The 26,471-nt window shown below is 45.9% G+C and overlaps 1 protein-coding gene across 9 annotated transcripts in view; it reads left to right on the forward strand.

Annotated features, from left to right (window-relative positions):
* LOC143928148 (F-box only protein 31-B-like) overlaps nucleotides 1-26,471 on the forward strand; it is a 219,652-nt gene that overhangs the window by 29,873 nt on the left and 163,308 nt on the right. For 4 of the 9 annotated variants that reach the window (XM_077452846.1, XM_077452854.1, XM_077452864.1 and 1 more), the window contains exons 1-2: nucleotides 9,585-9,843; nucleotides 10,525-10,880. In XM_077452846.1, coding sequence (XP_077308972.1) covers nucleotides 9,613-9,843; nucleotides 10,525-10,880 — 587 coding nt within the window. In that variant the 5' untranslated portion in view covers nucleotides 9,585-9,612. Of the gene's footprint in view, nucleotides 1-370; nucleotides 506-9,584; nucleotides 9,844-10,524; nucleotides 10,881-26,471 lie in introns of those variants that run through there. The other 5 variants (XM_077452897.1, XM_077452871.1, XM_077452879.1 and 2 more) reach the window with 2 other exon arrangements.

The following is a 26,471-nucleotide window of genomic DNA, read 5'->3' on the forward strand; positions in this document are numbered from 1 at the left end:
AAAAATGCTAAACAACTGTAAGATTAGGGGGCTGTCTTATATGCCCGCTCGTCTTATACACCGGCATATATGTAAGTAGAGAAAAAAGTATAAAAAAAGATGTTATGTAAAATAATTCATTTTTGTTTTTTACCCCCAATATTTCCATAAAGATCACCTTTCACCTGCCCGATGCTATCACAAAATGCGATGATGTCATAAGTCTGCTGCAAGCAGGAGGGAGCGGTCTCCTCTCTCCCAGTGATCAGTCTGTGCATTGTAACTTTGTAGCAAGTAGGGGCTGATCTGTGCCCGACATATGTGCACACCAAAGAAGTAGATGGTTGGCTTCTTTATCCTGTTTATCTTGTTCTTTTGTGTCTCTTTGCAGCAATTGCCTTACTTACTGTCGGACATATCGCCCACCTAGCCGGCCGGATGATCTGGTAAAGTCTGACTTTTTCACGGCCTGGAGATAGTCATGCTGAGTTTCCATGGGATGACTGCCAAGGCCACAGAAATAACGGTGAGCAGGAGCCTGATGTGTCCTTCTAATAGGAAGAATATTGAATCCTGTGAACAGAGCTGGAATTCTTTCCTGTTTCAGACCAGCCAATGGGAGGGGGAGGGGTGGCCACACACTAAGAATATTTAATTTCTTCATGTCTGTATATTGATACCTTGCTCTAAGCCCTGCTATTATCTAGAGGTAAGCCCCTCCCATTATTTAGCAGTCCAATGCCAGAGCCTACTGAGGGTACTACATTGGGCTATAGAATGCTGGTGGAAAGACTTGATTTAAGAATGGGCGGTACTTGCCTCACAGCCAGGTAAGGGTGGACTCTGTTTGGGACCCTGATGTAAGTGGAGAATCTGATGGGGGCCTTGATGTATGGGGACTGATGGGGACCCTGGTTTAAGTAGGGAGACTGATGGGGACCCTGGTGTAAGTAGGGAGTCTGATGGGGACCCTGGTGTAATTAGGGAGACCGATGGGGACCCTGATGTAAGTAGGGAGACTGATGGGGACCCTGATGGGCAACCTAATGTAAGTGTGTTTGGGGGCATCTGATTGGGACCCTGATATAAGTAGAGAGTCTGATGGGGACCCTGATGTAAGTAAAGAGTCTGATGGGGGCCCTGATGTATGGGGACTGATGGGACCCTGGTTTAAGTAGGGAGACTGATGGGGACCCTGGTGTAAGTAGGGAGTCTGATGGGGCTCTGATGTAAGTAGGAAGTCTGATGGGGGCCCTGATGTAAGTTGGGGGGTCTGATGGGAACCCTTATGTAAGTAGGGAGTCTGATAGGGACCCTGGTGTAAGTAGGGAGACTGATGGGGACCCAGAAGTAAGTAGGGAGTCTGATGGGTACCCTGATGTAAGTAGTGAGACTGATGAGGGCCCTGATGTAAGTTGGGGGTCTGATGGGGACCGCTATGTAAGTAGGGAGACTGATGGGGACCTTGGTGTAAGTAGGGAGTCTGATGGGGTCTCTGATGTAAGTAGGGTGTCTGATGGGGGCTCTGATGTAAGTAGGGGGTCTGTTCGGGACCCTTATGTAATTAACGAGACTGATGGGAACCCTGGTGTAAGTAGGGGGACTGATAGGGACCCAGGTATAAGTAGGGAAGCTTTTTATACAATGCAAATTCCAGAAAAAAGTACCAGGCTAAAGCCCATAATATAATAAAAGATTTAAGGAGATGTATGGAAGGAAGAGGAAAAAAGGAGGGGTCAGTATCAGGGGTTACATCCATCCGCACCCACATAACTGTGCCCATGGATATGTGTGTGCAATCACAATTCTATTAAACAGTGGATTTCCGGGCCCTCGTTGAGGCTATTTGGGGATAAGATGTTTTATTTATGGATCCAAAAGTTGTCACGTTTGCACAACGCCAAAAATTTTTCATTGGTAGTGAGGGACTTATCAGATATGCATTCGATGGCAAATACCTTCAAGGCACCTGTGTCCCCACCATGACATGAGGTGAACTGGCTTGGGACACTATGCTTGTCTGAAGGATCTTCGGTTAACCTACGGTGCTCAACGATTCTCTTACAAAGTGGGTGTATATTATGCCCCACATACAAGAGACCGCAAGAGCACAGTAACGCATAGATCACATAATCCGTAGAACACGTGATGAACTGTTTAATATTCTAAACATTGTTTGTCCCCCCATGAACGTGGTTTGTCCCCCCATGGTTTGTGAGGCATTCTCCCTTTACCACATCTAAGAATGCCCATTATATTATCAAAGAAAAATCGAATATCTGCCTTTTTGGCCTTATTGGCCTCACTTAACTTGCTGGGCGCCATAATGTTCTTCAAAAGCACTTGGCCCTTCTAAAGGTGATACGGGGTGTGTCGGAAATGAGAGGTGCCAATTTGGTGTCCATCTGTAAAATATGCCGTTGTTTCGAAAACACCCTCTCAATGGCATGGTAATCACTGTTGAATACTGTAGTGAAATGTGTGATGTTATGCTCATTAGTTTTGATATGGGGTCTTTTAAGTGAGCTATTAAGGAGTTTAGAATATGCCTCTTGTATTAACTCCTTAGGATAGCCTTTGTCTATAATTTTTTGTCTGAGAAGACAGCTCTGTTCTATATAGTCCTCCACCTTCGAACAATTCTTTCTTAGTCGATGGAACTGGCCAGAGGGGATATTGTCCTTCCAGGTGGGGTGGTGACAACTCATATAATGTAAATATGAGTTACCACCAACTTTGCAGAAATTCTTTGTAATAATTGCACCTCCCTCATCGGTCAACTCTAGATGCAGGAATATTGAAGTTATCGGACAAACCATGTTTCAAGGACTGTTAATGTTTGCAATATTAAACAGTTCATCACTTTTGAATTATGTGATCTTTGGGTTAAGGTGCTCTTACAGTCACTTGTATGTGGGGTGCACTATACGCCCACTTAGTAAGAGAACCTGTGAGCACCATAGGTTCTTCAAAGATCGTTCAGACAAGCATAGTGTCCTACGCCACTTCACCTTGTGTCATGGCAGGGACACAGGTGCCTTCACTGTCTTTGCCATCAAATGCATACCTGATAAGTCTCTCACTGCCAGTTAAAGATTTTCGGTGTTGTGTAAACGTGGGACCTTTTGGATCCATAAATTAAACACCTTTTCCCCAAATGGCCTCAGCAAGGATGCGGAAATCCACAGTTTAATACACACACATACAGTCCCTTGAAAAAGTATTCATGCACCTGGAAATTTTCCACATTTTGTCATGTTACAACCAAAAACCTAAATATATTTTATTGGGGTTTTATGTGGTAGACCAACACAAATTGGCACATAATTGTGAAGTGGAAAGAAAATGATAAATGGTTTTCATTTTTTTTTTTTACAAATAAATATGTGAAAGGCGTGGTGTGCATTTGTATTCAGCTCCCCTGAGTCTACTTAGTAGAGCCACCTTTCGCTGCTATTCTATCTGTAAGTCTTTTTGGAGGTGTCTCTACCAGCTTTGCACATGTAGAGAGAGACATTTTTGCCCATTCTTTTTTGCAAAATATCTCAAGCTCTGTCAGATTGGATGGGAAGCGTCTGTGAACAGCAATTTTCAATTCTTGCCACAGATTCTCAATTGGGTTTAGGTCTGGACTTTGACTGGGCCATTCTAACACATGAATATGCTTTGATCTAAACCATTCCATTGTAGCCCTGGCCGTATATTTAGGGTTGTTGTCCCACTGGAAGGTGAACCTCCGCCCCAGTCTCAAGTCTTTTTTTTTTTATATTTATATAATCTTTATTTGTATATGCAGATTGCATGAAGAAAACACAGTTTGATAACAGGCATAGAAAAAGTATAAGAGGGGTAAACCAGCTCAAATAAGCAACGATCATCGTATACCCCATGAGGTCCGATTGACCATCCGACATGGAGGGTGCCAAAACATGGAGAGCAACATAACCAATACTGTAACATATGAACAATAGCAATAATATACTGCTCCAAACATATCTACATATCTTTAACCACTTTCAGACCGGACCATTTTGCTGGTCAATGACCAGAGGTCTTTTTACAATTTGGCACTGCGCTGCTTTAACTGGTAATTGCGCGGTCATGCAATGTTGTACCCAAACAAAATTTGCGTCCTTTTTTTCCCACAAATAGAGCTTTCTTTTAAAGGTATTTGACTGACTGCAATTTTTTTTTTTTCCGATACAAACGTAAAAAGACCGCAAATTTTGAAAAAAAATGATATTTTCTACTTTTTGTTATTAGAAAAATCCAATAAACTCAATTTTAGTCATTTTTGTCTTTGGTAAAAAAAAGTCAATAACTGTATATTTATTGGTTTGCGCAAAAGTTGTCACATCTACAAACTAAGGTACGTTTTCTGGAATTTACGCAGCTTTTAGTTTATGACTGCCTATCTCATTTCTTGACGTGATAAAATGGCAGGGCAGTACAAAACCCCCCCAAATGACCCCATTTTGGAAAGTAGACACCCTAAGGAAATTGATAAGAGGCATGTTGAGCCCATTGAATATTTTATTTTTTTGCCTCAAGCGATTGAATAATGACAAAAAAAATGTTTTATTTTTTTTTACACAAAGTTGTCACTAAATGATATATTGCTCACACATGCCATGGTTATATGTGGAATTGTACCCCAAAATACATTCTGCTGCTTCTCCTGAGTACGGGGATACCACATGTGGTCGACTTTTTGGAAGCCTAGCCGCGTACGGGGCCCCGAAAACCAAGCACCACCTTCAGGATTTCTAAGGGCATACATTTGTAATTTCACTCCTCACTACCTATCACAGTTTTGAAGGCCATAAAATGCCAAGATGGCACAAAACACCCACAAATGACCCCATTTTAGAAAGTAGACACCCCAAGCTATTTGCTGAGAGGCATGTTGAGTCCATGGAATATTTTATATTTTGCCACAAGTTGCGGGAAAATTACAAACTTTTATTTATTTTTTATTTTTTTTCACAAAGTTGTCACTAAATGATATATTGCTCACACATGCTATGGGCATATGTGAAATGACACCCCAAAATAAATTCTGCTGCTTCTCCTGAGTACGGGGATACCACATATGTGGGACTTTTTGGGAGCCTAGCCGCGCACGAGGCCCCGAAAACCAAGCACCGCCTTCAGGCTTTCTAAGGGCGTAAATTTTTGACTTCACTCCTCACTACCTATTACAGTTTTGAAGGCCATAAAATGCCAAGATGGCACAAAACCCCCACAAATGACCCCATTTTAGAAAGTAGACACCCCAAGCTATTTGCTGAGAGGCATGTTAAGTCCATGGAATATTTTATATTTTGCCACAAGTTGCGGGAAAATTACAAACTTTTATTTATTTATTTATTTTTTTCACAAAGTTGTCACTAAATGATATATTGCTCACACATGCTATGGGCATATGTGAAATGACACCCCAAAATAAATTCTGCTGCTTCTCCTGAGTACGGGGATACCACATATGTGGGACTTTTTGGGAGCCTAGCCGCGTACGGGGCCCCGAAAACCAAGCACTGCCTTCAGGATTTCTAAGGGTGTAAATTTTTGACTTCACTCCTCACTACCTATTACAGTTTTGAAGGCCATAAAATGCCAAGATGGCACAAAACCCCCACAAATGACCCCATTTTAGAAAGTAGACACCCCAAGCTATTTGCTGAGAGGCATGTTGAGTCCATGGAATATTTTATATTTTGCCACAAGTTGCGGGAATATTACAAACTTTTTTTTTTTTTTCCACAAAGTTGTCACTAAATGATATATTGCTCACACATGCCATGGGCATATGTGAAATGACACCCCAAAATAAATTCTGCTACTTCTCCTGAGTACGGGGATACCACATGTGTGGGATTTTTTGGGAGCCTAGCCGCGTACGGGGCCCCGAAAACCAAGCACTGCCTTCAGGATTTCTAAGGGTGTAAATTTTTGATTTTACTCCTCACTACCTATCGCAGTTTTGAAGGCCATAAAATGCCAAGATGGCACAAACCCCCCCAAATGACCCCATTTTGGAAAGTAGACACCCCTAATTTTAGGGGTACACTAGTGAGACTCACAGGTAAAAAAGCACCTAGACTGTCAGCGACTGTATCAAAACGCTACAAAAAAAACTGTTAGCGATCACAGGGATCAGGCCTGACTCTGCGAACGCTGCAGTTATGTGCGTTGTGTTTTGTAAGTGACAGTGATCGATCGATACTGCACTTGGGTGGCCTGGGCTGGGCTTGGCGGAGGGGCTAAATGCAGGTGGTAGCAGGTATCTGGGCTGATCCTGCTAACAATGCGTTTTGGGAAACCTAAACTGCTGGCGACGCTAATATAGATCTGATCAGATACTATATTACTAAGGGAGGTGTATGCTTTGCGCGTGGGTGTTAGCGGTACTGGCACTAACCTGACGCTGCCTGGGGCGACACAGACCTTATCTGACCCTCAAACTTATATCACCCGCCGGGTGATCAGGGGGTTAAACCTTTATTAGGTAATAAATGGCGGGTGCCCTGAAACTATAAAAAAATAACTAACCAACCAGCGTCACCTGTAACAGTTATTTGGTGATCACTGGTGAAAGGGTTAACTAGGGGGCAATCAGGGGGCTTTATGCGGTAGTATATGGGGGTCCCTGGCGCTATAAAAAGCTGTGGCGAACCTAAATACCTACCTGCCTAACTAGCGTCACCTGTGACACTAATACAGCGATCAGAAAAACGATCGCTTATTAGGCTGGGTTCACACTGGAGCGATGCGGGAACGCCACGAATCCGCGGCGGGTTCCCGCATCACACTGCCCTATGCGAACTGCTGGGAGTGTCAGTGAAATGTTAATGACACCCCCAGATCAGTTCGCATATCGCAGTGCGATCTGCAAACTCGGACAGGAATCGGATTGCATGGTGTGAACACCCATGCGATCCGATTCTGCTGCGGACCAAAAAAAGGCTCCCGTGCGAGTTTGCAGCGGGTGCGGCGGGTGCGATGCGAATTTAGCCATACTATCTGTATGGCTGAACTCGAATCGCACAGAGATCGGATGTGATTTGCACTGCAGTGCGGTGCGAATCACATCCGTTCTCATAAATCGCTGCAATGTGAACCCAGCCTTAGTGACACTGGCGACGGGGGGTGATCACGGGGTTAAACCTTTATTGGGGGGTTAGGGGGTACCCTAGAACTAAAGGGGGCTAACCCTAACTGCCCTAACAGTTATTACAGTCACAAATGACACCAATGCAAAAAAAAAATGCAATTGGTGTCACTGTGACTGTGGTTGCAGGGGTGATTGGGGATTACATCACTTCCTCTGCCTGTGTTTACATTACAGGAGAGGAAGTGATGTCACGCTGCACTTCCATTCGTCAGGAGCGATCTCGAGGGGGTGGCCATGAACGAATGGCCGCCCCCTCATCCCGGATCGCTCCTGAACGGATTCCGACCGCCGCTGGCACCGGGGGGGGGGCCCACCCACGGGAAGGCAGGGACGTACAGGTACGCCCATATGCCTGCCCGTGCCATTCTGTTGACGTACATCGTCGTGCGGCGGTCGGCAACTGGTTAAAGCATCTGTGGCCAAATATTAGCCATTGAACATAAGGAACGACAGCCAAGTGAGCAGGCATAGACAAAGAAGGGGCAGGGAATGAGGAGGAAGAGGAGGAGGAGGAATAAGGAAGAGGAGCAAGAATAATGACAAAGGTAGCACTCCATCATAACATTGGTTCTATCCTACCAGTCTCAAGTCTTTTGCAGACTGGAACAGGTTTTCTTCTAAGATTGCCCTGTATTTGGCTCCATCCATCTTTCTATCAACTCTGACCAGCTTCCCTGTCCCTGAAGAATAGCATCCCCACAGCATGGTGCTGTCACCACCATGTTTCACGGTGGGGATGTGTGTTCAGGGTGATGTGCAGTGTTAGTTTTCCTCCACATATAAGGTTTTGCTTTTAGGCCAAAAAGTAACATTTTGATCTCATCTAACCAGAGCACTTTCTTCCACATGTTTGCTGTGTCCCCCACATGGCTTCTCGCAAACTGCAAACAGGACTTCTTGTAGCTTTATTTCAACAATGGCTTTCTTCTTGCCACTCTTTCATAAAGGGCAGATTTGTGGAGAGCGCGACTAATAGTTGTCCTGTGGACAGATTCTCCCACCTGAGCTCTGGATCTCTGTAACTCCTTCAGGCACATGGAGTTACCATGTGCCTCTCGGCTACTTCTCTGATTAATGCCCTCCTTGCCCGGCCTGTCAGTTTAGGTGGACGGCCATGTGTTGGTAGGTTTTCGGTTGTGCCATACTCTTTCCATTTTCAGATGATGGATGGAACAGAGCTCAGTGAGACGTAAAATACTTGGGATATTTTTTTATAACCTAACCCTGTTTCAAAGTTCTCCACAACTTTATCCCTGACCTGTCTGGTGTGTTCCTTGTCATTCATAATGCTGTTTGTTAACTAAGGTTCTCTAACAAACATCTGAGGGCTTCACAGAACAGCTGTATTTATACTGAGATTAAATTACACACAGGTGGACTACTAAGTATTTACTAATTAGTTGACTTCTGAATGCAATTTGTTCCACTAGATTTTAGATAGGCCCCTTTCACACGGGACAGATCCGTGATGATCCGCCCTGTGAACATCCGCTTGCTCAGCGGGGATCGCTCTGTTTATCCACGCTGAGCCGGAAAATGACAGGGCGGTCCTGTGCAGGGACCACCCTGTCAGATCTCCGCTCTCTTCTATGGGGGATCGGATGAACACGGACCGTCTGTCCGTGTTCATCCGATCCGCTCTGCAGATGGATAGAAAAATAAGAATTGGACCATAGCGGAGACGGATGATATCAGGTGTCAGCAGATTTTCATCCGCTGACACCCGTTATCCCATAGGAATGCATGTATGTCCGTATTTCATCCATAAATGGATGGATGAAATACGGACATACTGTCCGCACGTGTGAAAGGGGCCTTAGGGGTATCAGAGTAAAAGGGGTTGAAAAGAAATGCACGCTACACTTTTCACATATTTATTTGTAAAAAATGTTGAAAACCATTTATAATTTTCCTTCCACCTGTCAATTATGTGCCGTTTTGTGTTAGTCTATCACATAAAAGCCCAATAAAGTACATTTAAGTTTTTGGTTGTAACATGACAAAATGTGGAAAATTTCAAGGGGTGTGCATACTTTTTCAAGGCACTGTATGTATGAGCATGGGCATGTGGGTGTGGATGGATGTAACCCCTGATAATGGTCCCTCCTTTTTTCCTCTCCCTTCCATGCATCTCCTTTAGTCTTTCCTTATATCATGAGCTTCAGCCCAGTACTTTTTTCTGGTATTTGTATTGTATCAAACAAGCATTGGTGGGATAATATCACTGTAACTCTATTTTTTATTACATCATAGTTTTATTGTTCATTTTTTTAATCATCTTATATTGGGACAGCTGTATAGTTCTTGGTATAATGGCTGTTTTTTAATCTAGTTATCCACTGGTAGTTGATTTGCCTATCTCTGGGCAAGGGGATGTGCCGTTCCAGTTGATATAGGTATATAAGATAGCCTTGCTGGTTAGCCCATTGGGAGTTGACAAGGGGGCATTACCCCAAAGCATGTTGTTCTGTCAGCACCTCCTTGGTGTGTTCCAGTGGTCTACGTTGTGCGGCTGTAGGCTTCCTGGTTCTGGTGATGTGATTTCCGGTGACAAGAGTTCACCCGTTTCCTCTGCCACAGCCGTCGTCATCCTGTCACGGATCCCATCTGTCATCCGAGTCCCTCCGGCACATCCCTTCCGACCTCAGGCTGGGTTCTTTCAACAACTGGTACACACTGTGATGCCCCATGTAAGACTTTTTATCTTTTCATTGCAATAAATCATTACTTGAACTGGACATCCTGTCTCTTGTGGATTTGGGGCTTTGGAATCAACTGTCATCTAGCCAGTTGCATACCACTCATTCCACAGACTGTTCATATGCGATTCCACTGGAGCGCCTGGCTAGTGTATTATTAATTACTCTCCTTATCCCACTATCCCAGTGATCATTTTGAGGCTGCTCGGATTTGCCCAATATCTGACATTGCACCCTATTCTGTCTGCTGATACCTAGCTATATGGTGGTGTTGAAGTTCAGCACCCTACACACTTGTTACACATTGTATTTGCATACAGACCTTACTACGTAGGGCCTACATGCTCTGTTGAGCCTTCTGAATGCAAGGGGTTGGCCAGGGACAGTCAGGCTGGGGAGGAAAGGGCTAGAAGATGCTGCAAGTCCTCCAGCTGGGAAATTTGGCAGGCTCTATGTGACTTGCTGCAGCTTCTAATGCTTGTTGTGAGAAGCTCGCAGTGTGCAGTGAAATTGTTGTAAGCCATTTCAGTCCAGGAGAGGAGCCTGTACAACTGTTCAAGACTGAAGAGAAGGCCAGAGGTCAGATGTAAAGTACAATGTATAGTTGTCATCTGTGTAGTGGCCCTATAATGGTGCGGACGTACATTATGAATTTGTTCTCTTTGTATTCAGGGAGACCTTAATGTCCCAGCTGGATGGCCAACCCTGGAAGTAGACCTGACCCGGCCAATGCGCCTTCCCTGCATAGAGCAGTCACGCAATTTCTCCAAACTGTCACGACTCATCTTGGACATCCGGGAACTGATCAGTAGGGAGCAGCGGCTGGCGGGAGGTGTGGAGGATGCTGGAAGGAGCAACAGGGCGGAACCTGCACAGGCACCATCGCCTGTTGCCAGTGTGGAAGAGAGCGCTGCCAATGGACCAGATGCCAGCGAAAACTGGGAGCAGCAACCTCAAGATCTGCAAGCATTTGTCCTTGCGGAGGAGGTGGTGCGGAATGGAGAATACCCACGCAGCTGTAGAGTTTGGTGAGGGCATGCTACATACTGAGTTATTTAGCATCAGGATACCATGGCTCAACTTCATCATGAATGAGGCCAAGAGGAGTGCATTAGATAAGCAGACACAATGGGTTGAGCGATGTGGGAAATGTAGACACAGGTGAGCTGGCCATTGATTGGGGGTTGCATGTTCTAACATTCTAAGACCACCTTTAGTCTTTTTAGACAAATCCCCATAATCCCGAAACATGTATACTTTCATTGCCTGTGTGCACATGTACAATATATGGCCAAAGGTATGTGCCCCTCCACCTCCAAATGATGGAGCTCATGTGTTTCCAGTGAAAAGTACTGGTGATATCTCATACAAAGATATTGTAGACAATTGTGCTCTTCAAGCCTTGTTGTAACAGTTTGGTGAAGACCCTTTTCTGTTCCACCATGTGCCCAGTGTACAAAGCCAGCTCCATAAATTCATGATGTGGTCTGGGGACACCGGCTCTAAAAAGGTAATGGTCATGACGAGGGTCAACTCTATAATAATAGCCATATCAAGGGTCAACTCTATAGCAATGGCCTTGGTGAGGGCTAGCCCTATAGTAATGGCCTTGATGATGGTCAACTCTATAGTAATGGCCATGTCGAGGGTCAACTCTGCAGTAATGTCCATGTCGAGGGTCAACTTTGTAGTAATGGCCATGTCGAGGTTCAACTATGGGTTTACTTCTTCTTTGTCTCCCTGTAAAGGTAAAGCAGAATGGGCTACTATGCATCGCATAGTAGCCCATTATGTGTCACTTACCTGACACAGGAACCAGCGATGTCGCGGATGTCCCCTGTAGCTCGGAGCATCCATCTTCTTCCAGGTATCGCTGCTCTGGCCACTCTCCTTGCCGGAGCAGCGATGACGTCACTCCCACGCATGCGCACGGGAGCTGCCACTAACGGCATATAGTGCACCTTTGACAGCAGTGACTGTCTTTTTGTAAATATGTCCTAAACTGTGTAGGTTTAGGAGATATTTCTTGGACCTACAGGTAAGCCTTAATCTAGGCTTACATGTAGGTCAAAGTGGTTTGTAAGGGTTTACCACCACTTTAATGGCCATGTCGAGGCTCTATACTAGTAGCAATGGTGAGGTGACGGTCAACTCTATATTAATTGCCATGATGAGGGTCAACTCGTTATTAGTGAAGCCCAGGCAGTTCCATCGATACGTTGCACTAGCTAAATTTAGATTTTAAAATGAAAATCTATATTTTTTCATTTGTAAATAATAATGGGTTGCAGTACCAATTACTGCCACAAGATGCCACTATTGTGTGCAGCTGCAATACACATGATACAGTGTTACAATGTGGCCGTCCATACATCAGTTTTGAAGATTTGATCTGAATCTTTGATCGTATCTTCTTTTCCAGGGCGATGCGAGGCAGAGCCGTGAAATAAATTTCTATAAAATCCTCATTTAGTCTATTAAAAGACTGAATTAAAAATAATGTCCTTCAAATTTTCCTGGATGTGATTGCAATAACTAAGCAATCAGGTGATGAAACAATTGGTCTGAATTGCCACCAAACTGCAAGGTTCCAAAAACCCTACTGACCCGGGCCAGGTTTATGTGTATTATAGGCCCTCTGAAGCTACTGCCCCAATAGGTTGTACCTTGGACATGTGGGTGGGGTACTATATACTGTATTTGCTACAGTAGACCTAACTGGATGACATTTAGTTTGCTAAAGCACTGTGTATGATAAACATTTGCCGCAGGTTTTCTTTTTAGAATCCTCCCGCCTCCCTCTTTTCAGTGCTGCCGATCTCCAGCCTCTTTTCAGCCACTTCTTGATTATATGCACCCACACCAGTATCGCCGGCACATAAATGCTTTGGACCAGCATTCCAAAGGGCAGACCATGCCTGTGTACAATATTTGTGGGCAAAGGCATATTTAGTTTCCACCAGGGGGCGTAAGTGGCAAGGTGACAACACAAGGACAATAGGAGGGCATGGCAGGAGTGTGGTCACCCCATAGCAAGACGTGGCCTGAACAAAAGTAACAGTAAAATATTGAAGCTTATTAGTTGTTGGATGACACGGCTGCATTAGTTTTATCTTTTTCAGGCTACTGTCATTTGAATTACACACCTCCTGCCTCTAAGCAGCTACGCTCACCAATTGTGAGGATCCATGGAAGGAGCCATGATTGTCACCCAGGCTATACTGCAAACATGTTTGCCTTTGTTCATCTCCATTACATGGAGTATACAGGGATTGGTAGTTTACAGAAGAAAGATAACATTGCTTGTACTTTCAGTTCAACTTACAGGAAGTGACCCAAACACAGCGTTTCTGGCAGGATCAACAGGTATTTTCTGTGCTTGCTTGGTGTGCTGCAGTGCCATTCATTGTTAATGCCACACCAATGCATTTTGGTTTTAGTGCACCACAATACACTACACTGGTGTGAGTGGTGATGCAGTAAAACTGTCACATCCAATGAGTCACTTGAGGGTGTAGCCTCTTTATTGCACTTACATTGGTCCTTGATGGCTGGGCATTGCAGGTAGTGCATTGTGGGACCTGAGTAGACATTTGTTGGATTGTGTGTAGGGTGCCGAGATGCAAACACCGGAAGGTAGTGCAACCTCCTGGTGTCTATCTGGTGCAGCGATTTAAGTTTGACCTTCCAGCCAGACAAAAAAAATGCCTGATTTTCCCAATTTTTATATTTCCTTCCTTTTGTAGATTCTTACAATTAGCACATGCCGCTCTTGTATCAGACCATGCACAGTGGGACAGGTGTGTAGATGTGAGCAGATTTTAGGCTGGATACAGACCAACAAAAAGTATTTACAAACAGGTTTACAATAGTTGGGGGTGTATTTATACAAAAAATAAATAAATAGAGCTTTGCATCCTGTGAAACATAAGTTCTGTGTGAATGAGGGTAAAATTGAAATAGAATGTTTCTATTATATCTCCAGGTGGAATGTTTATCCCCTTCCCGCCGAGCGTACGCAGATGTGCGTGCTTGGCTTCCGGGGGGTATACCGGGATGATGCCCGCACCTGCAGGCATCATCCCGGTACCGTTTTTTTTCAGCGGGCGATTGGCTATCCAGCCATAACAACCGAATCGGCTAAAAGCCGCTCGGCTGTTATGCCGGAGGAGCGGGCTGTTACCGGTGCTCCCGCTCGATCGGGAGCACCGATTCCACGTCTGATGCCTCCGGCTGCTGGTGAGGAACTGGAACAAAGCCGTAATCGGCTTCGTTCCAGTCTCCTCATAGTAAACACGGAAGCGACGTCATGACGTCACTTCCCGTTTACTCTGCTGCCAATGGCGCCGGTTTTAAAAAGATATACGGTATCCAGAATTGCCGTTTGCGGCGATCTGAATACATTGAAGTGTAAAGGAGGGGTGGGGGGTCTTTTAGAAATAAACAAATATGGCCGCTTAGAAATTGGATGAAAGGTTTAGCTCTGGGAAATTAAATTGTGCATTTTATATACAACTATACCATAGTTTTCTTTTATATACAACTATACATTTGGGAAATTAATTTGTGCTTGTTATATACAACTATATGTAGCACTAACCCCCGAAGGAGCTGCTGGTTATTTTTGGGCTTACCGTTACCTTCCGTTCTCCTTGTAGCACGTCCAGGGGATGTCCCGTGGCAGATGGCCTATAACTCGAGACTGACAACAGGTCCACTTGAATGGATTTTATTTGCAAAACTCAGACAATTGAACAGTCTTTTAACTTGGGATCAGAGGGTTGGAAAGAGGGTTCAGGTACTCTTAGTGTCAAAGTCAGGAAAAACGTTGAAGAACGTGCTTACTCTGACTGCATCCAGAGAATAGCCATTCGCAACGGGATGATCACTCAGGTTGGACAGTCCTTCTCTCACAAGGCCTAGCCGCCAACTTGGTGCTTACTCAGGAACAAGTCTCTGCCACAGACATTGTTGTAGAAACGTACAAAATAATGTCTCTGACACAGACGTTGCTGTAGAACCCGTAGGAAAACTAAGCTGGCGAACACTTGTAGGATACCTAGATCTCTCAACCTACTTGACGATATCAACAAGACCAGATTCTCTCGGTTACTTCAGCCCTTCCAGGCTCTTGCTAAAAAAACCAACCTGTACGTGGTGTTCTTCTGAAGAGTCTTCCCCTGGAATGCTGGAAGTATACTGGGTCTCTCCCGAACCGGAGACGACACCAAACCACCTCAGAATCCTTCCTTAGTTTCCTTGCCTCAGGCTAGCCAGCCCCAAGACATTAAAGTCGGGTGGATCCGCACCCCAGGCCATAGCTTTCTTGGGGGCTGGTCTGGAGGACCAGGACCATGAAGTCAGCACATCATTCTGGACCAGAACCCCGAACCACGTGTCCTCTGCATATTAAATACCCTCTCCCAGAGAGCACCACTCCCACTGGGTATGCTCCGAGAGAGAGCAACTTAAGCACCTGACCAGACCATAGTTCCATGCCTGCCAGAGGAGACAGTGCCCCCTGTAGCCAGGCTGAACATCTCACAGTCCAGTCAGACTGATGCAGAGGCCCAATTTAGATAATTATACCCAAACCAAACTGCAGTTTAGGCCACTTTAACTTTAGAACAATGCATAGTGCGTGCTCTTCAGGAGCCGCTGCTACATATACTATAGTTTTTTTTTATATACAACTAATATATAAATATACATATAATATATTTAGTAGCTGAGCTGCCCACCCTGAGCTGGTCTGCTAAAGGTGGGGGGGGGGGGGGGGGTGCAGCTGCACACATCTATTTTTATATATAATATACACATAGTAGCTGACCTGCCCCCCAAGCTGATCTGATAACGGGGGTGCTGCTGGACACAGCTATAATATATATATATGTACAGTAGCTGAACCTCCAACTCTGAGCTGGTCTGATAAGGGGAGTGACACCGGGTTTTTACACACCAGGTGACACCAAACCTAGTGACACCACTGGGCTTGTCTCAGCTTGGTGAATTTAACCAGTTGCCGACCGCCGCACGCTGATGTACGTCGGCAGAATGGCACGGGCAGGCATAAGGACTTACATGTACGTCCCTTGCCTCCCGCGGGTCGGGGGCCCGATCGGGCCCCCGCCCGGTGCCTGCGGCGGTCGGTTTTCGTCCGGGAGCGATCCGGGACGAGGGGGCGGCCATTCATTCATGGCCACCCCCTCGCGATCGCTCCCGACGAATAGAAATCCCCCGTGACATCACTTCCTCTCCTGTAATGTAAACACAGGAGAGGAAGTGATGTATTCTCTCCTCCGTGTCGGTATTTTTCGTTCCGACACGGAGGAGAGCGGATCGGTGAGTTGCACCAACACTCTACACACACAGTAGAACATGCCAGGCACACTCACACCCCCCCTTTACCCCCCGATCACCCCCCCAATTACCCCTGCCCCCCAGTCACAGTGACACCAATGTAATTTTATTTTTTTTTATTTTTTTTGCATTGGTGTCATTTGTGACTGTAATAACTGTTAGGGCAGTTAGAGTTAGCCCCCTTTAGTTCTAATGTACCCCCCTAACCCCCCCAATAAAGGTTTAACCCCGTGATCACCCCCCGTCGCCAGTGTCACTAAGGCTGGGTTCACATTGCAGCGGTTTATGAGAACGAATGTGATTCGCACCGCACTGCAGTGCAAATCACATCCGATCTCTGTGCGATTCGAGTTCAGCCATTCGCCGCACCCGCCGCACCCGCCGCAAATTCGCACGGGACCCTTTTTTTGGCCCGCAGCAGAATCGGATCGCATGGGTGTTCACACCATGCGATCCGAGTTTGCAGATCTCACTGCGATATGCGAACTGATCTGGGGGTGTCAGTAACATTTCACTGACACTCCCAGCAGTTCGCATAGGGCAGTGTGAACTGCCGCCGGGAGGCATGCGATGCGGGAACCCGCCGCGGATTCGCTGCGTTTCCGTATCGCTCCAGTGTGAACCCAGCCTAATAAGCGATCATTTTTCTGATCGCCGTATTAGTGTCACAGGTGACGCTAGTTAGGCAGGTAGGTATTTAGGTTCGCCGCAGCTTTTTATAGCGCCAGGGACCCCCATATACTACCGCATAAAGCCCCCTGATTGCCCCCTAGTTAACCCTTTCACCAGTGATCACCAAATAACTGTTACAGGTGACGCTGGTTGGTTAGTTATTTTTTTATAGTTTCAGGGCACCCGCCATTTATTACCTAATAAAGGTTTAACCCCCTGATCACCCGGCGGGTGTCATTTGTGACTAATAACTGTTAGGGCAGTTAGGGTTAGCCCCCTTTAGTTCTAAGGTACCCCCCTAACCCCCCCAATAAAGGTTTAACCCCGTGATCACCCCCCGTCGCCAGTGTCACTAAGGCTGGGTTCACATTGCAGCGGTTTATGAGAACGGATGTGATTCGCACCGCACTGCAGTGCAAATCACATCCGATCTCTGTGCGATTCGAGTTCAGCCATTCGCCGCACCCGCCGCAAATTCGCACGGGACCCTTTTTTTGGCCCGCAGCAGAATCGGATCGCATGGGTGTTCACACCATGCGATCCGAGTTTGCAGATCGCACTGCGATATGCGAACTGATCTGGGGGTGTCAGTAACATTTCACTGACACTCCCAGCAGTTCGCATAGGGCAGTGTGAACTGCCGCCGGGAGGCATGCGATGCGGGAACCCGCCGCGCATTCGTGGCGTTCCCGCATCGCTCCAGTGTGAACCCAGCCTAATAAGCAATCGTTTTTCTGATCGCTGTATTAGTGTCACAGGTGACGCTAGTTAGGCAGGTATGTATTTAGGTTCGCTGCAGCTTTTTATAGCGCCAGGGACCCCCATATACTACCGCATAAAGCCCCCTGATTGCCCCCTAGTTAACCCTTTCACCAGTGATCACCATATAACTGTTACAGGTGACGCTGGTTGGTTAGTTATTTTTTTATAGTTTCAGGGCACCCGCCATTTATTACCTAGTCTCACTAGTGTACCCCTAAATTTAGGGGTGTCTACTTTCCAAAATGGGGTCATTTGGGGGGGGTTTGTGCCATCTTGGCATTTTATGGCCTTCAAAACTGTAACGCCCTTAGAAAGCCTGAAGGCGGTGCTTGGTTTTCGGGGCCCCGTACGCGGCTTGGCTCCCAAAAAGTCCCACACATGTGGTATCCCCGTACTCAGGAGAAGCAGCAGAATTTATTTTGGGGTGTCATTTCACATATGCCCATAGCATGTGTGAGCAATATATCATTTAGTGACAACTTTGTGAAAAAAAAAAAAAAAAGTTTGTAATTTTCCCGCAACTTGTGGCAAAATATAAAATATTCCATGGACTCAACATGCCTCTCAGCAAATAGCTTGGGGTGTCTACTTTCTAAAATGGGGTCATTTGTGGGGATTTTGTGCCATCTTGGCATTTTATGGCCTTCAAAACTGTAATAGGTAGTGAGAAGTGAACTCAAAAATTTACGCCCTTAGAAAGCCTGAAGGCGGTGCTTGGTTTTCGGGGCCCCGTACGCGGCTAGGCTCCCAAAAAGTCCCACACATGTGGTATCCCCGTACTCAGGAGAAGCAGCAGAATTTATTTTGGGGTGTCATTTCACATACGCCCATGGCATGCATGAGCAATATATCATTTAGTGACAACTTTGTGAAAAAAAAAAAAAAAAGTTTGTAATTTTCCCGCAACTTGTGGCAAAATATAAAATATTCCATGAACTCAACATGCCTCTTAGCAAATAGCTTGGGGTGTCTACTTTCTAAAATGGGGTCATTTGTGGGGGTTTTGTGCCATCTTGGCATTTTATGGCCTTCAAAACTGTAATAGGTAGTGAGAAGTGAACTCAAAAATTTACGCCCTTAGAAAGCCTGAAGGCGGTGCTTGGTTTTCGGGGCCCCGTACGCGGCTAGGCTCCCAAAAAGTCCCACATATGTGGTATCCCCGTACTCAGGAGAAGCAGCAGAATTTATTTTGGGGTGTCATTTCACATACGCCCATAGCATGTGTGAGCAATATATCATTTAGTGACAACTTTGTGTAAAAAAAAAAAAAAATTTTTTTTTTTGTCATTATTCAATCGCTTGAGGCAAAAAAATAAAATATTCAATGGGCTCAACATGCCTCTTATCAATTTCCTTAGGGGGTCTACTTTCCAAAATGGGGTCATTTGGGGGGGTTTTGTACTGCCCTGCCATTTTAGCACCTCAAGAAATGAGATAGGCAGTCGTAAACTAAAAGCTGCGTAAATTCCAGAAAACGTACCTTAGTTTGTAGATGTGACAACTTTTGCGCAAACCAATAAATATACAATTATTGACTTTTTTTTTACCAAAGACATGTGGCTGAATACATTTTGGCCTAAATGTATGACTAAAATTGAGTTTATTGGATTTTTCTAATAACAAAAAGTAGAAAATATCATTTTTTTTCAAAATTTGCGGTCTTTTTACGTTTATATCGCAAAAAATAAAAATCGCAGAGGCAATCAAATACCATCAAAAGAAAGCTCTATTTGTGGGAAGAAAAGGACGCAAATTTTGTTTGGGTACAACATTGCATGACCGCGCAATTACCAGTTAAAGCAGCGCAGTGCCAAAGTGTAAAAAGACCTCTGGTCATTTACCAGCAAAATGGTCCGGTCTGAAAGTGGTTAAACAAGAAAAAGGATCTTTTTTTGCCGCACATCCTACAAAATCTAGTCATGGAGGTCCCCCAAGGCTGAGTCCAGTGGACAGGGCGAAAAATGTCAGAGCGGGCAAGGCCTGGATGGATTCTGAGCTGAGACTGTTGCTACCATCACTACCTATGGGTTTTGTTGGATGTGCGGGAATGATCCTTCTCCTTGTTTGCATATTTCAGAGGAAATTGAGATATTCACGTATTTATTTCATTGGTGAGTCAGTCTATTTCTTGGCCTATTCCTCTTTGTTTCGGCCTCCCATCTTTTTTTTCTTGCGCAGTTAGCACTTCATGTGCAATTCATTGAGGGTCACACATCATCCCCATCTATTCTGATTTTCATGGCAGTTTCCATTGGCTTTCTTTCTTTAGCCACTTTCAGACATGACCGTTTTGCTGGCTTAAGACCAGACTCGCACTTTTTGCGATTCAGCACTGCGTCACTTTAACTGACAATTGCATGGTCGTGCGACGTGGCTCCCAAACAAAATTGACGTCCTTTTTGTCCTACAAATAGAGCTTTCTTTTGGTGGTATTTGATCACCTCTGCGTTTTTTTTGTGTGCTATAAACATAAAAAAGCGTAAATTTTGAAAAAAACTCATTATTTTTTACTTTTTGCTATAATAAATATTTGCCAAAAATATATATATAAAAAAACATTTTTTTTCCTCATTTTAGGCCGATACGTATTCTACATGTTTTTGGTAAAAAAAATCGCAATAAGTGATAATTGATTGGTTTGCGCAAAATATATAGCGTTTACAAAATAGGGAGTTTAGATAGTTTTATAGCATTTTTATTAATTTTTTTTTTTACTATTAATGGCGGCGATCATCGATTTTTTTTTTATTTTTTTTTTATTGTGACTGCGACAATATGGTGGACAAATCAGACATTGTTGACACATTTTTGGGACCATTGTCATTTATACAGCAATCAGTGCTATACAAATGCACTGATTCCTGTGTAAATGACACTGGCAGTGAAGGGGTTGACCAGGGGGTGGCAGTGTATGGGTTAAGTGTGTCCTAGGGGCGTGTTACTAACTGTGGGGGGCTGGGCTGTGTGTTAGTGAACACCGATCTCTGCTCCAATAACAGGGAGCAGAGATCAGTATCACTTGTTGCTAGGCAGAACGGGGAGATATTTACTTCCGCATCTCCCCCTTCAGCTTCCCCGTGAGACGATCGCAGGTATCCCTGCGGCGATCGAGTCCACGGGACCCGCGACCAGACCCACGGGGGTCCCGAACAGCGTCCCACGCACGTGATTGCATGGCGGCATTCTTAAAGGGACGTACCTGTACGCCCATATGCCTGTCAGTGCCATTCTGCCGACATACATCGTCATGGAAGTGGGAAGTGGTTAATTTTCGACCTTAGTAACCTTCTTTTACCTTCATACTCCTCTTGGTACTACCAGCTCCTCCTGAGCTCTTGGGAGTGAAATGGCCCACAGAGTAAAGAGTAATGAGCTTCTTCTTTTTGCTTGGTGTCCATCCTCTGAGGAAAGGGCTTCTACAACAGAGGCCTGCTATGCATTGCAGTTAAACATTCCCTTTTAGGAGGCCTACATTTACAGCCGTGTCTCCTCCTTTCTACGGCTCCCCTCTAAGGATTCAGTCACACATATCTTCCCAAATCCAGGCTTTGTCTGCTATGCCCTCTGCCTCTTTAGATAACCCATTGTGCTCTGGGAATGTATTTACTTGTCATCTGATGTTTATTGACAACAGTAAAATTGTATATGCATAATATAAGTTGTATCTAATAGCAGTGTACAAAGAAGGACAGCTACAGCAGTTTAGAACTAGCTTTTGAAGTAAGGTGCACATGGAAGGGCTTTGCACAACACAAAAACAAAAGATTTCCCAGCACACTTACCAGCTTGCCTGCAAATAAATCCAAAAATGCACAATCTAACACTTGACATTAAAAACAGAGGTCTTAGTTGCACACATTTGCAAATGGGGAAGCTGCACTGCTTTGCCAAGGCTGCTCTGTAAAGTGCGAGGTCCTAAGGCCTCGTTCACACAAGGCGTATGAATCCATACCCCGTGTGAGGGCAGTGGGTACAGGCACTCCATGCATCCCCGTGCAGGCAGTCACATTGCACACATTTGCAAATGTATGTGGAAGCTGCACTGCCTCGTCAAGGCTCCTCTGTACAGTGCAGTTTTTTTTTGTTTTTTTTTTGTGTTTTTTTTGTGTGATTATCCAGACCCGTGTAGATGTAGAGGAAGGCGAAAAAAACCCTGATAAAGCATGGTGTCATTTGCTCTAACAGGGAAAAAATTCCTTCCTGACCCCCGAAGGCGATCGGATTACTCCCTGTATTATACATCTGTGGGTGGACATTACAATGTCTTTTGATGGTTTTCAATTTAAAACAGCTTGTTTGATGAATATCAAAAAGTAATGTACAAAAATGAGGAATCTTTGTTCATCAGGATCTTTGAATATGATATCAATGTCTTTACAGATGAACTGTCCTCCCCAAATTTCTCATGAATATATCGGTATATAGATCCAATCCATTATGTCACATCAAGAACTATTGTCCAAATATGGGAGGAATCTTCATCATCATATCCATCCACCTCTTTAATGCTGGATTCACACATATGCAGTTTTAGTGCTATTTGCAGTTTGCAGATTTGCACTACAGTCCATTTAACATTGTTTCCTATGGAACACATTCTGTAGTGCAAAATGCAAAGAGCACTAGAAATGCATAGGTGTGAATCCAGCCTACGGGGACGCAGCGGCTGGACAAACACAGCCCTAATTTAACAGGTGTGCAGGAGTGGGTGAGTGGCCCTGAATGCACACAAATTAGGACCTGTGTTCCCCGGCTGCCCGGCTGCTCCGTCCCCATAGCGTAACATAGGCTGTCAGCACCCTGCTGTGGGTGAGCTTGCTGGTTGGCATCCTGCTGTGGGTGGGTTATTGGCCGGCACCCTGATGCAGGTGGGCTTGCTGGCTGCCACCCTGATGCGGGGAGGCTTGCTGGCTGACACCCTAATGTGTGGGCTTGCTGGCTGGCACCCTGATGTTGGTGGGCTTGCTGGCTGGCACCCTGATGTTGGTGGGCTTGCTGGCTGGCACCCTGATGTTGGTGGACTTGCTGGCTGGCACCCTGATGTTGCTGGGCTTGCTGGCTGGCACCCTGATGTTGCTGGGCTTGCTGGCTGGCACCCTGTTAGAGAAATTAAGTATTATACCTCTAAATGTCAACTATGAATATGCCTAGAAATATAGCTTTATCTTAATTAAGTTTAAAATGCTTAGAAATATGTTTTATATAACCCTATTATACTTCAATATGCTGAATAATCATATAACTATGAAAATGCTTACATTAGCAGAAATTGAAAAACACATAGCTCACATCAATGCCAATGATGGATGCATGGATTTTTGAAGCCTGAACGTACATGTAACCATTTCTCTTGAATATGGAATTAATGTCTTACCTTGACTTGAGAGACGGTCTGATTATTCTCCAACACACCCTGCTGTGGGTGGACTTGCTGGCTGGCAGGCACCCTGTTGCAGGTGGGCTTCATGGCTCGCACTCTGCTGTGGGTGGACTTGCTGGCTGGCAGGCACCCTGTTGCGGATGGGCTTCATGGCTCGCACTCTGCTGTGGGTGGACTTGCTGGCTGGCAGGCACCCTGTTGCAGGTGGGCTTCATGGCTCGCACTCTGCTGTGGGTGGACTTGCTGGCTGGCAGGCACCCTGTTGCAGGTGGGCTTCATGGCTCGCACTCTGCTGTGGGTGGACTTGCTGGCTGGCAGGCACCCTGTTGCAGGTGGGCTTCATGGCTCGCTGGCTGGCAGGCACCCTGTTGCAGGTGGGCTTCATGGCTCGCACTCTGCTGTGGGTGGCTCCTCTGTACAGTGCAGTTTTTTTTTTTCATCTGTATCTTCTGAGGATGATATCAATGTCTTTACAGATGAATTGTCCTCTCCGTATCTCTCATGAATATATGGGTATAGCAGTACAATCCACGTATTATGTCACATCAAGAACTATTGTCCAAATATGACCAATCTTCATCATGTCCATCCACCCTTGGGCTTTCTGGCTTGCAGCCTGCTGTGGCTGGCTGGCTTGCCTCCCTGCTGTGGGTGGGCTTGCTGGCTGGCCTCCCTGCTGTGGGTGGGCTTTCTGGCTTGCAGCCTGCTGTGGCTGGCTGGCTGGCCTCCCTGCTGTGGGTGGGCTTGCTGGCTGGCCTCCCTGCTGTGGGTGGGCTTGCTGGCTGGCCTCCCTGCGTTGGGTGGGCTTTCTGGCTGGCACCCTGCTGTGAATGGGCTTTCTGTCTGGCACCCTGCTGTGGGTGGGCTTGCTGACTGACACCTTGCTGTGGGTGGATGGCTGGCTGACACCTTGCTGTGGTTGGCTGGCTGGCACCCTGATGTGGGTGGGCTTGCTGGCTGGCACCCTGATGTTGGTGGGCTTGCTGGCCGGCACCCTGATGTTGGTGGGCTTGCTGGCCGGCACCCTGATGTTGGTGGGCTTGCTGGCCGGCACCCTGATGTTGGTGGGCTTGCTGACTGGCACCCTGATGTTGATGGGCTTGCTGACTGGCACCCTGATGTTGGTGGGCTTGCTGACTGGCACCCTGATGTTGGTGGGCTTGCTTACTGGCACCCTGATGTTGGTGGGCTTGCTGACTGGCACCCTGATGTTGGTGGGCTTGCTGACTGGCACCCTGATGTTGGTGGGCTTGCTGGCTGGCACCCTGATGTTGGTGGGCTTGCTGGTTGGCACCCTGATGTTAGTGGGCTTGCTGACTGGCACCCTGATGTTGATGGGCTTGCTGACTGGCACCCTGATGTTGGTGGGCTTGCTGACTGGCACCCTGATGTTGATGGGCTTGCTTACTGGCACCCTGATGTTGGTGGGCTTGCTGACTGGCACCCTGATGTTGGTGGGCTTGCTGACTGGCACCCTGATGTTGGTGGGCTTGCTGACTGGCACCCTGATGTTAGTGGGCTTGCTGACTGGCACCCTGATGTTGATGGGCTTGCTGACTGGCACCCTGATGTTGGTGGGCTTGCTGACTGGCACCCTGATGTTGGTGGGCTTGCTTACTGGCACCCTGATGTTGGTGGGCTTGCTGACTGGCACCCTGATGTTGGTGGGCTTGCTGACTGGCACCCTGATGTTGGTGGGCTTGCTGACTGGCACCCTGATGTTGGTGGGCTTGCTGGCTGGCACCCAGATGTTGATGGGCTTGCTGGCTGGCACCCAGATGTTGGTGGGCTTGCTGACTGGCACCCTGATGTTGGTGGGCTTGCTGGCTGGCACCCTGATGTTGCTGGGCTTGCTGGCTGGCACACTGATGGAACACACTCTCCACTAAACACTACACTACACTACACTACACTACACTACACACTAAACACACCACACATTAAAAACTAAACACACCACACATTACACACTAAACACACGACACACGACACACACCACACACTACACACACACCACACTACACACTATAGGTTGATCATGTCGATGTTAGGGAATCCAGGCAAGAATACTTTCTTTCCTGGAATTTCCAATGCCTTGCCATCTATCGCTGACGGAGGAAGTCGAGAAGATGTTTCCATGTCCATGTTGGTGGGCTGTAAAATGAAAAACAAATATGAGATTCTGTATTCATAGATTTCTGACCTGAGTAAATATCAGGATATTGCTTAAAGCCCAATTCCTGAAACAAGTATAAATTACCCTTGCAGTATTTGTGTGTGTGTGTGTGTGTGTGTGGGGGGGGGGGGGGGGGGGATTTTGTGCCTAGGGGTAGAGGAATAAGGTATACTAATGTATTCCTTTCTTTGGACAGCCTTCATCTATGCAACCCATCCCTCACAGACCTTCTCTAAAGCTTTCCCAGCCACGGTCACATTCTTACCCCCACATACAATGTAAGACTGATAGGCCTGTATTGTACATGATGATGCAGAGAGGTTAGGGCTAGGTCCCTCTTTCTCTGCCCCTAGAGTTTACAAGCAATAAAACATTAGAGTGCAGGGTGGGGTGGGGGTGGTGGTTGCCTATTGCGCAATCTATTTATTTTTTGAGTTGGGCTTTAACATTGACTAACTTCTTTAATACAACCTAGAACCTTCTTCCTCTTTCCATGCAGTGGAGGAGCAGATAGGATACAAATCTAGATGCAAACTACATGTCTGGTCCCATGCCTTCCACCACATCATGATGGTGAAAGTCACATGTCCTAGACACCCCAGACATTGTATTATGAACCATTGCACCTTCTCACTTCAACTATCACTCCCAGCTGTGCACCAATGGGGTTTATTTACTAAAACTGGAGAGTGCAAAACCTGGTGCAGCTCTGCATGGTAACCAATCAGCTGACATGTTTTTGTCAAAGCTTTATTGAACAAGCAGAAAGTTAGAAGCTGATTGGCTACCATTCACAGCTGCATCAGATTTATCACTCTCCAGTTTTAGTAAATCATCCCCATTGTGTCTGATGCCTAGAAAGTTACATTCTTATTTACTTCCGTAGAAAATTAAATATTGACTGATTAACTGTGAGGTTTTCCTGCAGGCTGGGATATGTCTGTACCCCCTATATTAGCTGTAAGGACACAGCAATGCTCCTTACAGTGTGTAACAATCTTCTTTTTGAATCCTCATCCTATAAAGATTTGTGTACTTACCGGACCTACAGAGAAAGGGGGCCGTCCTTTCCCTTGTTCCATCGACTTCCAATTGATGAACCTCATGAATGGATGCCGTCTTATGTCGCTGCCAACTCCAAGCCTCTTCTCCGGACATTTGCATAGCAGCTATAAAAGAGAAATTAAGAGTTATTTTGAGTTCATTTTGCACTTTTTAGAAAAGAAAAAAAAAACTTTGACTACAGTGCGTCTCCTCCTGGGCGGTCCT

This window comes from Lithobates pipiens, unplaced genomic scaffold, assembly GCF_037356315.1.
Source record: "Lithobates pipiens isolate NorthernLeopardFrog02 unplaced genomic scaffold, aLitPip1_a1.2 Scaffold_10, whole genome shotgun sequence".
Lineage (NCBI taxonomy): Eukaryota > Metazoa > Chordata > Amphibia > Anura > Ranidae > Lithobates > Lithobates pipiens.